We start from the raw sequence: 15,214 nt of genomic DNA on the forward strand, positions 1-15,214 counted from the left end.
AAAAATATTAGTAGAAGTCATATGGCCATTAAAACTTTAAATAATATTTATAAGCTAATTTCAGCTATTTGTCCAGAGAGGTGTGTCTGCTGTTGCAATTTATAAAACTTCCACATTCAAAAGAAGAAAAAGATGCCCCAAGTAGATATTAAAAATCTTAAGGGAGATTTAAAAAATTGTGTTAGAAATCAGACCTATCTTTTCTTTTTGTTCTTCCAAACTTCAGGGGTCACTGCTGAAATTAGATGTGATACGGAAATTAATGCAAAATAGGTTAACAAAAAGGCATTAAACTGCACTGAATTTGGGTTCTGAGAATAAGAATTGATCCAGTATTATTTGTGCCCAACTTTTCTCTCCAAATTAGGGAATGCTCTGAGAGAGAAAGAGAACAGAAAAATTTCAGCCATATTCATGGCTTTCTTATTTGAGTAGTAAGTCTGAGATATAAGCAAGGGAAATTCTGTAAGTCCATAAATGTGTCCTTAAGATCTAGAGTAAGTATATACCTAAAGCTCAGGCAGAGATGGTAGGCTGCTGACTGGAAAACATTCACACCTGATCTCCCCCATCTCCTTACCTACCTTCAATTCTAGAATTTACCTTTTCACTTTCCATTTATTCCCTAATCCATCAAAATCTACCCTACCACTGCATTAAAACTGTTCTCTTGAACAGTGACCTCTTGTCAAATCCAGGTTTCAGTCCCATTCTCTTCAGTCCCACCCCACTACACAGGCCCCTGACAAGCACTGTTCCTTGTATGGTATTTCTCTTTCAGTTTCCTTGCTAATTGACTACTCTGATTCTCCACCTCTGAGTGATTCCCCTCTGTCTCTTTAGAGGCTTTTCCTTTCCTTTTAAATAAAGGCACTTTCCTATGCTTTTGTCAGACAGTTGTTATTATTTATACCCTTTCTCACTAAACCCAGGCTTCAAATATCTTGCCATGGTTAACTCCTGAAAACTATTGGCAAGGGAACTCTCTCTGGGTAGCTCCTGGTTCAGATGCCTTCTTTTTCCTGGCCTAGATTATTGCCCTACCTGACCAATCTGTCACCTCTCCATGATACCCACCTTTCTCCCTCCTGCCAGTTACTACTGATTAGAGCATTCACTATGCCTCTCACAAACCTTTAACGAATCCATATTACTAAGTTCAAACTCATTATATTTTCAACCTGATTTCCTACTCTCCTCTCTCTACATGTACCATGTATAAGCCCTATGCCTTATTCTTACCTTTGTACCAATTAGCCAAGAACATTAACATCTTATATTTTGTTCATGTCTACATTTTACTTCTAGCAAAGTCTCTTCCATCTTTATTTGTCCAACTCTGCTTTAAAGTTCGAACTCCAGGTCATCTCTTTTTTTAAAAAAAAAAAAAACTGTTAAAAAGCAATCCCTTCTCTAAATACACATGCATATTATGACACCAGCGGTAACTACTGTGTTATGCTGGAGCTTGTTTTTTCTGCAAGTATTTGTCTTTCCTACTGAACAGCATTTTATGGGAAGGGACTGAATTTTTACTTTGCACTCTCTCTAGCTCCCAACATAATGTTTATTCAAAATTGGAACTAGCACTAGTAAAGCTAAGCATCCCAGTGTCCTCAGTACCTAACCCATAAAACACTCAATAAATATATTTAATTGGTGACTGGAAGGGTAGATGAACAAATGAATTTTGGTTCTCAATTATCTTAAGCCTTGGCTAGGTGAAACTTCTTAGACAATTTCAATTTTCTCTTTCCATTCTGCTTTCCTCCAATTACAAAGAGTATTTTAACAGCTATTAAAAATATTTCCAGCATAATTCTAATCTGCAATCTATGGGTTACACATTTCAAATTTATTCAGTACACTAAATTATAATATGGTAAAACATTTGAATAAATTTTTTTGGACATGTCATGATTTGACTCCAAGTTTGTGAGATAGGTTACTCTATGTGACTAGAAAAAAATGACTAATACTAGGTTTAATATAGCCAGGAATACAAATAGGATCAACTAAGTAGTAAAGACAACAGACTATATAGATCTATTTCCTCCCCCCACTTTTAGATTTCAAGATCTAATAAAGAGAGTACCACTGATTTTGGTTTGGGGGTAAGAAATACATCTTTTAAAAGCAAAAGACAATACAAAAGCATATAAGCACTGAAATCAGGATAATTACCAGGAACTAGCATAGTAGAGGTGAGTTCTGGAGTTTCCAAGAAGTCCACGTTGCTTCTTTGGAATGTCTTGCTATAATTCGTCTGAAGGTGGCTGTATAAATAATTACAGGTTAAGGCTGTGCGCTTCTTTTATAATCTAAGTAGAGTGCAACAGATCGACTTCAGTCACGGTGGCAAGGTTTTGGATGATTTGGATTAAGTGTCTGAATATAGACTTTTTATGGTTATTTGGCCTTAAAAAACAAAATTCTGAAGACTTTTAAAAGTCTTCAATAATGAGAATATATAATAATAAGATTGCAATATATTAATTATATATATTAATGTAATTAAGAATAAGAACATTAATTCCCATGGAAAATAAAAGGAGAAAGACTTTAATTGCAGAAAGTAGCTTAAACAGAAAAAAGAATATATTGGCTGTCAGAATGATTTCAAAGTAGGATAGCTAAGAAGAGAGACTATAGATTTTTCTCTCTCTAGGGAACAAAAGAAAAATCTATCTCAAAGTGTAGGTCTTGAGTACAGAATTAAGTAAGTTGGCTTTAGCTCCCTTCTGTGTTTGAAATTCTATTGGTGTCATTATATATTATAGTTTTAAAATAGTCACAAAAATAAAACTTTTAGGTGAAATATGTATAACTAAATTTCCTGATATTCTATTACTTTCATTACCATATTTAAAACCTTAAATATGGGCTTAATAGAGGGCTGTATTCTCTGCCATTTAAAACGAACTAGTACTATATAATCTCAATAGCAATAATTTTCTTCATCCCATTTTCCCAATTGTATGTTACCTATTTGTAATTATCTTAATTTAAAAGAGGTGTATTGGTTTAACTTTGTTGAGAAGTTACTGACAAATATCTACATTCAACGTGTACAGTATGGTTTGATATACATTATACACTATAGAATGCTTACCAAGAGAAGTTAATTTTTTAAATTTTTTTGCAGTGTAAAGATATTTAGAAAACTTAAGCCATGATGGTGTTAACTGTTATAGTTTTACTGTAAAGTAAAATGCCACAAAGTTTATGAAAGATTAGAAAGTAAAATTATTTTCTCATCCTTCCTTTTCTGTGTCCTTTGTCCTCCCAACCTCCTGGCACTTAAGACACCCACGACCCATATCTAACTCTTACTTGACAACATCAGTAAAGTGGTTATACTTAAAGGAGGATCATTACCAAAAGTATTTGTGCTTCAAGAAGAGAAGGGTTTCTAATCCATGAAGTAAATTCTTAAAAGGGTGGGATTTAGGAAAACGAACAAATGGGATAGATTTTAAGGTGAGGTAAAGGGAATAGAGCTTTTCCTACAAGTTCTAAAAACATCATGTATATTTCCCCTTCCTTGCCCTACCCCCCAAAAAAGCCTAGTGTTACTTACCTATTCCACACACTGCTGTTCTCCCAAAACTCATAAATAATGTACCGAGATTCATTGGAAAGCTTCTGTATGGAAATACTGAAATGGAAAAGAAAAACTGTTAAGTAGCCATGGGAAATTAAAGACAAGAAGCAAACTAATTTTAAAGATTCTAGTTATTTATTTTAGAGAGAGAGAGTGTGAGCAAGCTCAAGTGGAGGGAGAGGCAGAGGGAGAGAATATCAAGCATGGCCTACGCTGAGCAAGGAGCCCTACATGGGACTTGATCTATGACACTGAGATCATGACCTGAGCTGAAAGAGTCAGATGCTTAACCAACAGCCACACAGGTGCCCCAAAAAGCAAACTAATTTTTCTAATTGTCTCTGTATGTGGTGTGAAACAATCTTACCTATTCATATGGAAAACACCTATGGTGCCTGCATGAAAATGAAAGTTTTGTGAAGAATTGATTAGTTCAATATGTCTTTATTGTTTGACATAATTTTTTAATTTTCTGGCTTGGTATCATGAAAATCATCTCAGTATGTAATAGACATGAATATCTGTTGTCTTATGGTTCCAAAAAATGTTGAATGTGTGCATTTGTACTTGACCTCAAGTGCAGATCTTTGAATCTATCCTGGGTTTGTCACTGCCCATGGTTCGTTCTCTCTCTCTCTCTCTCTCACACACACACACACACACACACACACACACAAAATTCTGGTTTGCCGGGGCCCACTGGTTTTCTCTCTTTCACACACACGCACATATGCAAGCACGCACACACGTATGCGTGCGCACGCACACACACATCCCTCAATTTTCTCTCCAACTTTGAGAGTCCACATTCTAGCCATAATTGCCATTTTTTTGTTAGTTTGCTTTTCCAATTTAGGAAAGACAGATTTGTCCCTTGCAACTCTCTGACCAGCCTGAGAGTGGCTAAAAGGCTATGTGATGTGTTTTAGAGGAGCTGGATTGGGGGGGTCTGCTGAAAAGACACTTTGGGATGAAGGCTGGATTTAATCGATCCTGGTGGTGGTGTGGGTTATCCCATGGGGAACAGTAAATACAACACAGGAAGAAAAGCTAGAAAGGTGGTGAAATTGCTTAGTGAGTAATAGCAAAGATCCAAATTAAGGTAGAAAAGAGGAGGGGACAGATTCATAAATTTATGGGAGGATGGGAGACAAATACAAAGATGACTTTAAAAAATTCCAGGGACTTCCAGGGAAGATGGCAGATTATGAGGACTCTAAATTCATTGTCCCACAGATAGAACTAGATGATAGTCACCTCAGTGTAAGTAACTCAAAAAATGATCCATAGACCGGCAGAACAGATTCTCCATAGCTAAATATAGAGAAGAGACCACATCTAACAGGGTAAGACTACTATTGGGCACTCCAATATTGGGACTGCTGGCAGAGGGGAGGGACACATAGGGGTAGAGAAGAGGGAGAAACTGACCCTCACAGTGGGAAGCCTGCAAGGGGAAGATGAATTTGCCTTTGAAAATAAGAAAGGCCAAATTTCATGAATTCTTACAGTCAGTGGGTCTTAAAACCTAGAACTTTAAAAATCAGCAGGATAGGCTCTGGGAGAGCCTGGAGAGATTCATTTTCTCTTAAGGAGCACAACAAACAGACCCATGATATAGCAAAGGAGCAGCAGTTTGAAAAAATGCCTGAACTATACTTGTTTACTAACTTCAGGGCATGTGCTGGAGAGGCAGGGATCCTTGGCAGACTTCTCCAGGAACACAGGAACAGGCAGGTGCCATTTCCCTCCCTTGTTCTCCAGTATAAACATAGTTATCTATAGGAACCAGAGCAGCAAGAACAATCCCTACATAACTTGCTAATACTGTGCATCTTGCCCAGCAACCCTCCCACCCCAGCCCCGCATCCTGCACTTAGGCGGATCTATCCTCTCCAGCTTGGCCTGTCTTTGTTCTGGTGGCTGCAGGTCTCTCCCACAGCAGACCAGGACAAATCTTGCTCACATCACACATCCAGCCCCTGTGCACTTCAGATCTGCCCCCCACCCTGGGGTGGAGCCCATCCCAGGCAAAGCCACAAGCTTGGCTGTGTACAAGCAGCTCTGCCGGAGGCCAGCACCACTCCCAAGGTGATGCCTGTCCCTGGGAAAGGGGGAAAGAACCACATACACATCAGTCCAGCTCCAGCTCCAGCAGTGTGCTGAGGGCAGACATCTGGTCTGACTGCAGGCCCTGCTCAACAATGAACAAATACTTCTCAGGAGACAAAAGAGTGTTACTCAGTGTTACTATATTTCTGACAAATGCCTGGTCTGACTCAAGCCCAAGGTGGCCCAAGACTGGCTCACTAACAGCACAAGGACCAAACTATGGCTGACAACAGGCAAAGAGAGCCAGTGTGATGACTGGACTGAAGGAAAAAGTGGCTCAGTCACAAAAGCAGGGTGCATTCAACACAAACAGGACACACCCGTGAAGTGCCAGGTTCTGGTGAACAGGGGACACTGCACTGCAGGACACTACAGGACTTCTTTTTCATAGGGTCACTACTATCTGGAGTAGAAGAGCTGACTTTCCTAATAGAAACAGAGACAAATGAGATGAAGGAACACATCCCACATGGAAGAATAGGACAAAATCATAGCCAGAGACCTAATTGAAATGGAGATAATATGCCTGAAGGAGAATGTAAGGTACTGATCATAAACACAGTGGATATGAGAAAAGAGTGGAGGACATCGGTGAGACCCTTAACAATGAGACAAAAAACATAAAAAATAGAGATGAACTCAATAAATGAAATAAAAAATACACTAGCTGGAATAAAGAGACTAGAAGAAACAGAAAAACAGTGACTTGGAGGACAGAGTAATGGAAAGAAATCAAGGTGAACAGGAGAAAGAGAAAAAAATGATACAAAATGAATATAGACTTAGGGATCTTAGCAACACCATCAAGTGTACTAACATTCACATTATAGGGATCTCATAAGGAGAAGAGTGAAAACAGGGCAGAAAATTTATTTGAATAACTGAAAACTTTCTGATTCTAGAGATAAAGATACCTAGATCCAAAAAGCACAGAAAGACCCTAATGAAATCAACCCAAGAAGGTCCACACTACAACACATAATTAAAATGGCAAAAAATGGAGATTGAGATTTTAAAAGCAGCAAGAAACCACACAGCTGAAAAATCAGCTGATTTTTCAGCAAAAAGGTTGCAGGCTGGAAAGGAGTGGTGTGATACACAGGAGATCAGCTAGATAGTTTATCAAACCATTGTGAACACCTACAAATCCAACAGGAGATTGAAGAGAAGAACAATTCCAGAAACAGAAAATCAACCACTTTCTCAAAGGTAGGACCGGCAGAGAAGTGAATCCAAAGCGACGGGAAGATAGACCGTGGGGCGAGGGGCCGGCTCCCGGCAAACGGCGGAGCAACGGAGCACAAAATCAGGACTTTTAAAAGTCTGCTCTGCTGAAGGACATCACACTAGAGGCTAAACCGGGGTGAAGCCCATGCGCGGTCAGCATGGCCCAGGTCCTGCGGGGGCACAGAAGGATCGGGGGTGTCTGAGTGTCGCAGAGCTCACAGGTCTTAGAGCAGGGAATCTGGCTACAGAGATAGAGCCGGAGAGTGAGCTCTCAGCTCGGGGTTACCTTGAACCCGTCGCAGGCTGGGTGAGCTCGGAGCTTGGCCAGAGGCCAGGGAGACGGGAGTGATTGAGTGCTTTTCTCTGAGGCTGCACTGAGCAGTGGGGCCCTGAGCCCTCTGCTCCTCAGAGGCAGAGATTGGGAGGCCGCCATATTCATTCCCGTCCTCCGGAACTCTACGGAAAGCGTTCAGGGAACAAAAGCTCCCAAAAGTGAACCCTAGTGGATTACTCAGCCCGGCCACTGGTAAGGGCGGTGCAATTCCACCTGGAGCAAAGACACTTGAGAATCACTACAACAGCACCCCCTGCCCCCGCCAAGATCAACGAGACATCCAGCCAAGACTAAGTTCACTTACCAAGGAGAATAGAGGAATTCCAGAGGAAGAGAAAGCAAAGCATGGAATTCATTGCTCTCTCCCCATAATTCTTTAGTCTTGCAGTTAATTTTTTTTAATTTATTTTTTTTCTTCTGCTATTTTTTTTAACTTTTATCCTTTCCTCTTTTAATGTTTTTTAACTAGTTTATCTTAACAATACCTTTCATAAAAAAATAATCTTTTGGGACGCCTGGGTGGCTCAGTTGGTTAAGCAGCTGCCTTCGGCTCAGGTCATGATCCCGGCGTCCTGGGATCGAGTCCCACATCGGGCTCCTTGCTCGGCAGGGAGCCTGCTTCTCCCTCTGCCTCTGCCTGCCTCTCTGTCTGCCTGTGCTCTCTCTCTCTCCCTCTCTCTCTGACAAATAAATAAATAAAAGCTTTAAAAAAAATAATAATCTTTTTTGAACCTTTATTATATTTTGTCCGTCACTGTATCCAACTTTATTTTTTGTATACACATAGGGTTTTTTCTTCTAAAAAGTTTGAAGTACAACTTCATCTAATAAATCAAAATATACCCTAAATCTAATATACCCTAAAGCAAATTCTCTCCACTTTCTTTTTCTTTATTCTCCCAACCAACTTACTTTATCAACTCCCTTTTTAGAAATTAAAAAAAAAATTTTTTTTCATCTTTATAGGCACATTCCATCCCTTCATTGTGTTTACCCTTATATATGTTTTTTATTTTTTAAAATTTGAAGAGGTAGTTTCTTGTAAGAGACCAAAATACTCCCAAAATTAAGTGGGTGACCCTGTTCTAGTCACCAGTCTAATATTTATATATATATATGTATATATATACATATATATAAAGAAAATATATATTTTCTTTTTTATATTTTTTCTTTGATTAAAAAAATTTTTTTTTTCTGAACTTCTTTTTATCCCCTTTGTCCCCCCCACAATTTGGGGTTCCTTCTGATTTGGTTAAAGCACATTTTCCTGGGGTCATTGCCCCCTTTTAGTGTTTTACTTGCTCCTTCATATATTCTTCTTCTTTTCTTTTTTTCAACATGCAATTTTTATTTATTTATTTATTTATTTGAGAGAGAGGAGAGAAAGAGGGAGAACATGAGCGGGGTGAAGGGTAGAGGGAGAAGCTGACTCCCTGCTCAGTGGGGAGCCCAATGCTGGGCTCCAGTTTGGGACTCCAGAAACTTGACCTGAGGCACTTAACCCACTGAACCACCCAGTTGCCCCAACATACAAATGTTTCCACAGTACTGACAGAGTTCTCTATCTTTTTTTTTTTTTTTAATAAACATATATTTTTATCCCCAGGGGTACAGGTTTGTGAATCGCCAGGCTTACACTTCACAGCACTCACCATAGCACATACCCTCCCAAATGTCCATAACCCCACCCCCGCTTCTCTCAATCCACCTTCCTCGAGCAACCCTCAGTTTGTTTTGTGAGATTAAGAGTGACTTAAGGTTTGTCTCCCTCCCAAACCCATCTTGTTTCATTTATTCTTTTCCTAGCCCCCCAAATCCCCCACGGTGCATCTCCACTTCCTCATATCAGGGAGATCATATGATAGTTGTCTTTCTCCGCTTGACATATTTTGCTAAGCATAATACCCTCTAGTTCCATCCATGTCGTCACAAATGGCAAGATTTCATTTCTTTTGATGGCTGCATAGTATTCCATTGTATATATATATACCACATCTTCTATATCCATTCATCTGTTGATGGACATCTAGGTTCTTTCCATAGTTTGGCTACTGTGGACATTGCTGCTATAAACATTCGGGTGCACGTGCCCCTTCGGATCACTATGTTTGTATCTTTAGGGTAAATACTGAGTAGAGCAATTACTGGGTCATAGGGTAGCTCTATTTTCAACTTTTTGAAGAACCTCCATGCTGCTTTCCAAAGTGGTTGCACCAGCTTGCATTCCCACCAACAATGTAGGAGGGTTCCCCTTTCTCCGCATCCTCGCCAGCATCTGTCATTTCCTGACTTGTTAATTTTAGCCATTCTGACTGGTGTGAGGTGGTATCTCACTGTGGTTCTGATTTGTATTTCCCTGATGCCAAGTGATGTGGAACATTTTCTTATGTGTCTGTTGGTCATCTGGATATCTTCTTTGCAGAAATATCTGTTCATGTCCTCTGCCCATTTCTTGATTGGATTATTTGTTCTTTGGTGTTGAGTTTGCTAAGTTCTTTATAGATTTTGGACACTAGCCCTTTATCTGATATGTCGTTTGCAAATATCTTCTCCCATTCTGTCAGTTGTCTTTTGGTTTTGTTAACTGTTTCCTTGGCTGTGCAAAAGCTTTTGATCTTGATGAAATCCCAATAGTTCATTTTGCCCTTGTTTCCCTTGCCTTTGGCAATATTCCTAGGAAGAAGTTGCTGCGGCTGAAGTCAGAGAGGTTACTGCCTGTGTTCTCCTCAAGGATTTGGATGGATTCCTTTCTCACATTGAGGTCCTTCATCCATTTTGAGTCAATTTTCGTGTGTGGTGTAAGGAAATGGTCCAATTTCATTTTTCTGTATGTGGCTGTCCAATTTTCCCAACACCATTTGTTGAAGAGGCTGTCTTTCTCCCATTGGGCATTCTTTCCTGCTTTGTCGAAGATTAGTTGACCATAGAGTTGAGGGTCTATTTCTGGGCTCTCTATTCTGTTCCATTGATCTATGGGTCTGTTTTTGTGCCAGTACCATGCTGTCTTGATGATGACAGCTTTGTAATAGAGCTTGAAGTCCGGAATTGTGATGCCACCAACTTTGGCTTTCTTTTTCAATATTCCTTTGGCTATTCGAGGTCTTTTGTGGTTCCATATAAATTTTAGGATTATTTGTTCCATTTCTTTGAAAAAAATGGATGGGATTTTGATAGGGATTGCATGAAGTGTGGAGATTGCTTTAGGTAGCATAAACATTTTTACAATATTTGTTCTTCCAATCCAGGAGCATGGAACATTTTTTCATTTCTTTGTCTTCCTCAATTTCTTTCATGAGTACTTTATAGTTTTTTAAGTATAGATTCTTAGCCTCTTTGTTTAGGCTTATCACTAGGTATCTTATAGTTTTGGGTGCAATTGTAAATGGGATTGACTCCTTAATTTCTCTTTCTTCTGTCTTGCTGTTGGTGTAGAAAAATGCAACTGATTTCTGTGCGTTGATTTTATTTCCTGACACTTTAATGAATTCCTATATGGGTTCTAGCAGTTCTGGAGTTGAGTCTTTTGGGTTTTCCACATATAGTATCATATCATCTGTGAAGAGTGACAGTTTGATTTCATCTTTGCTGATTTGGATGCCTTTAATCTCCTTCTGTTGTTTGATTGCTGAGGCTAGGACTTTTAGTACTATGTTGAATAGCAGTGGTGATAATGGACATCCCTGCCGTGTTCCTAATCTTAGTGGAAAAGCTTTCAGTTTTTCTCCATTGAGAATGAAATTTGCGGTGGGTTTTTCATAGATGGCTTTGATAATATTGAGGTATGTGCCCTCTATCCCTACACTTTGAAGAGTTTTGATCAGGAAGGGATGCTGTACTTTGTCAAATGCATTTTCAGCATCTATTGAGAGTATCATATGGTTCTTGTTCTTTCTTTTATTAATGTGTTGTATCACACTGATTGATTTGCAGATGTTGAACCAACCTTGCAGCCCTAGGATAAATCCCACTTGGTCGTGGTGAATAATCCTTTTAATGTGCTGTTGAATCCTATTGGCTAGTACTCTGGTGAGAATTTTCACATTTGTGTTCATCAAGGATATTGTTCTGTAATTTTCTTTTTGATGGGACCCTTGTCTGGTTTTGGGATCAAGGTGATGCTGGCCTCATAAAATGAGTTTGGAAGTTTTCCTTCCATTTCTGTTTTTTAGAACAGTTTCAGAAGAATAGGACTTAATTCTTCTTTAAATGTTTGGTAGAATTCCCTTGGGAAGCCGTCTGGCCCTGGGCTTTTGTTCGTTTGAGATTTTTTGATGACTGTTTCAATCTCCTTACTGATTATGGGTCTGTTCAGGCTTTTTAATCTCTTCCTGGTTCAGTTGTGGTAGTTTATATGCCTCTAGGAATGCATTTATTTTCTTCGAGATTGTCAAATTTGTTTGTGTAGAGTTGCTCATAGTATGTTCTTATAATTGTCTGTATTTCTTTGGTGTTAGTTGTGATCTCTCCTCTTTCATTCATGATTTTATTTATTTGGGTCCTTTCTCTTCTCTTTTTGATAAGTCTGGCCAGGCAATTATCAATCTTATTATTTCTTTCAAAGATCCAGCTCCTAGTTTCGTTGATTTGTTCTATTGTTTTTTTCGTCTCTATTTCATTAATTTCTGCTCTGCTCTTTATGATTTCTCTTCTCCTGCTGGGTTTAGGGTTTCTTTCTTGTTCTTTCTCCAGCTCCTTTAGGTGTAGGGTTAGGTTGTGTAATTGAGACCTTTCTTGTTTCCTGAGAAAGGCTTGTACCACTATATATTTTCCTCTCAGGACTGCCTTTGCTGTGTCCCACAGATTTTGAACCGTAGTGTTTTCATTATCATTTGTTTCCAAGAATTTTTTCAATTCTTCTTTAATTTCCTGGTTGACCCATTCATTCTTTAGAAGGGTGCTGCTTAGGCTCCATGTATTTGGGTTCTTTCCAACTTTCTTCTTGTGATTGAGTTCTCGTTTCAGAGCATTGTGGTCTGAAACTATGCATGGAATGATCCCAGTCTTTTGATAATGGCTGAGACCTTATTTAGGACCGAGGATGTGATCTATTCTGGAGACTGTTCTATGTGCACTAGAGAAGAATGTGTATTCTGTTGCTTTGGGAAGGAATGTTCTGAATATATCTGTGATGTCCATCTGGTCCAGTGTGTCATTTAAGACCTTTATTTCCTTGTTGATCTTTTGCTTGGATGATCTGTCCATTTCAGTGAGGGGAGTGTTAAAGTCCCCTACTATTATTGTATTATTGTTGATGTGTTTCTTTGATTTTGTTATTAATTGGTTTATATAGTTGGCTGCTCCCATGATAGGGGCATAGATATTTAAAATTGTTAGATCTTCTTGTTGGACAGATCCTTTGAGTATGATATAGTGTCCTTCCTCATCTCTTATTATAGTCTTTGGCTTAAAATCTAATTGATCTGATATAAGGATTGCCACTCCTGCTTTCTTCTGATGTCCATTAGCATGGTGATTTGTTTTCCACGCCCTCATTTTAAATCTGGAGGTGTCTTCGGGTCTAAAATGAGTTTCTTTTAGGCAGAATATTGATGGGTTTTGTTTTTTTATCTATTCTGATACCCTGTGTCTTTTGATTGGGGCATTTAGCCCATTAACATTCAGGGTAACTATTGAGAAATATAAGTTTACTGCCATTGTATTGCCTGTAAGGTGACTGTTACTGTATATTGTCTCTGTTCCTTTCTGATCTACTAATTTTAAGGCCTCTCTTTGCTTAGAGGATCCCTTTCAATATTTCCTGTAGAGCTGGTTTGGTGTTTGTAAATTCTTACAGTTTGTGTTTGTCCTGGAAGCTTTTTATCGCTCCTTCTATTTTCAATGATAGCCTAGCTGGATATAGTATTCTTGGCTGCATGTTTTTCTCATTTAGTGCTCTGAATATAACATGCAAGTTCTTTCGGGCCTGCCCGGTCTCTGTGGATAAGTCTGCTGCCGGTCTAATATTTTTATCATTGTATGTTACAGACTTCTTTTCCCGGGCTGCTTTCAGGATTTTCTCTTTGTTGCTAAGACTTTTAAATTTTACTATTAGGTGACAGGGTGTGGACCTATTCTTGTTGATTTTGGGGGAGTGTTCTCTGCACCTCATGGATTTTGATGCTTGTTCCCGTTGTCATACTAAGGAAATTCTCTCCAATATACCTTCTGTTCCCCTCTCTCTTTCCTCTTCTTCTGGAATCTTCTTCTTCTGGAACTTAGCAAACTCAACACCAAAGAACAAATAATCCAATCAAGAAATGGGCAGAGGACATGAACAGATATTTCTGCAAAGAAGATATCCAGATGACCAACAGACACATAAGAAAATGTTCCACATCACTTGGCATCAGGGAAATACAAATCAGAACCACAGTGAGATACCACCTCACACCAGTCAGAATGGCTAAAATTAACAAGTCAGGAAATGACAGATGCTGGCGAGGATGCGGAGAAAGGGGAACCCTCCTACATTGTTGGTGGGAATGCAAGCTGGTGCAACCACTTTGGAAAGCAGCATGGAGGTTCTTCAAAAAGTTGAAAATAGAGCTACCCTATGACCCAGTAATTGCTCTACTCAGTATTTACCCTAAAGATACAAACATAGTGATCCGAAGGGGCACGTGCACCCGAATGTTTATAGCAGCAATGTCCACAGTAGCCAAACTATGGAAAGAACCTAGATGTCCATCAACAGATGAATGGATATAGAAGATGTGGTATATATATATACAATGGAATACTATGCAGCCATCAAAAGAAATGAAATCTTGCCATTTGTGACGACATGGATGGAACTAGAGGGTATTATGCTTAGCAAAATATGTCAAGCGGAGAAAGACAACTATCATATGATCTCCCTGATATGAGGAAGTGGAGATGCACCGTGGGGGATTTGGGGGGCTAGGAAAAGAATAAATGAAACAAGATGGGTTTGGGAGGGAGACAAACCTTAAGTCACTCTTAATCTCACAAAACAAACTGAGGGTTGCTCGAGGAAGGGGGATTGAGAGAAGCGGGGGTGGGGTTATGGACATTTGGGAGGGTATGTGCTATGGTGAGTGCTGTGAAGTGTGTAAACCTGGTGATTCACAGACTTGTACTCCTGGCACTAAAAATACATTACATGTTTATAGAAAAATAAAAGAAAAATTTAAAAAATGCTGATATAGAAGAATCTGCAGCCAAGAACATTCTATCCAGCAAGGCTGTCATTCAGAATAGTAGGAGAGATAAAGAGTTTCCCAGACAAAAGTTAAATTCATCACCACTAAACCAGCCACACAAGAAATGTTAAAGGGGACTCTCTGAGTGAAAAAGCAAAGAACTTAAGTAGGAATAAGAAAAATAGGAAGCACAAAAGAGTAAAATTCAGTACATATATAAAAATTGGTCAAAAGACTCACAAAATACAAGGCTATCAAGCTGGCACCATACACCTAAAATTTAGAGGAACAGGAGTAAAGAATGAGTTCAAACTGAAGGAAACATCAACTTAGCATAGACTGCTAGGTGCAAAATATGGTATATACAAAATGAAAGCCATGAATAAAAAAAAATATAATAGATAAGCAAAAAATATAGAGAAAGGAATCCAAGTATATCACCAAAAAAAGCTAACTAATCACAAGAAAAGTGCAAGAAGAAACAGAAAATCTACAAAAATGAACATAATGGGATGCCTGGATGGCTCAGTTGGTTAAGCAGCTGCCTTCGGCTCAGGTCATGATCCCGGCGTCCTGGGATCGAGTCCCACATCGGGCTCCTTGCTCGGCGAGGAACCTGCTTCTCCCTCTGCCTCTGCCTGCCATTCTATCTGCCTGTGCTCGCTCTCTCCCCCCCCTCTGATAAATAAATAAAATCTTTAAAAAAATGAACATAAAACAAGTAATAAAAAGTCAGTTTGTATCTATCCATAATTATTTTGAATATAAATA

At 39.1% G+C, this 15,214-nt stretch overlaps 1 protein-coding gene across 1 annotated transcript in view; it reads right to left on the reverse strand.

The window, feature by feature from the left end:
* NECAB1 (N-terminal EF-hand calcium binding protein 1) overlaps nucleotides 1–15,214 on the reverse strand; it is a 204,036-nt gene that overhangs the window by 6,447 nt on the left and 182,375 nt on the right. Inside the window, exons 11-12 of the mRNA XM_044245339.1 lie at nucleotides 3,581–3,658; nucleotides 2,185–2,276 (exon numbers count right to left, since the gene is read on the reverse strand). Coding sequence (XP_044101274.1) covers nucleotides 2,185–2,276; nucleotides 3,581–3,658 — 170 coding nt within the window. The remainder of the gene's footprint in view (nucleotides 1–2,184; nucleotides 2,277–3,580; nucleotides 3,659–15,214) is intronic.

Source organism: Neovison vison, chromosome 4 (assembly GCF_020171115.1).
Source record: "Neovison vison isolate M4711 chromosome 4, ASM_NN_V1, whole genome shotgun sequence".
NCBI lineage: Eukaryota > Metazoa > Chordata > Mammalia > Carnivora > Mustelidae > Neogale > Neogale vison.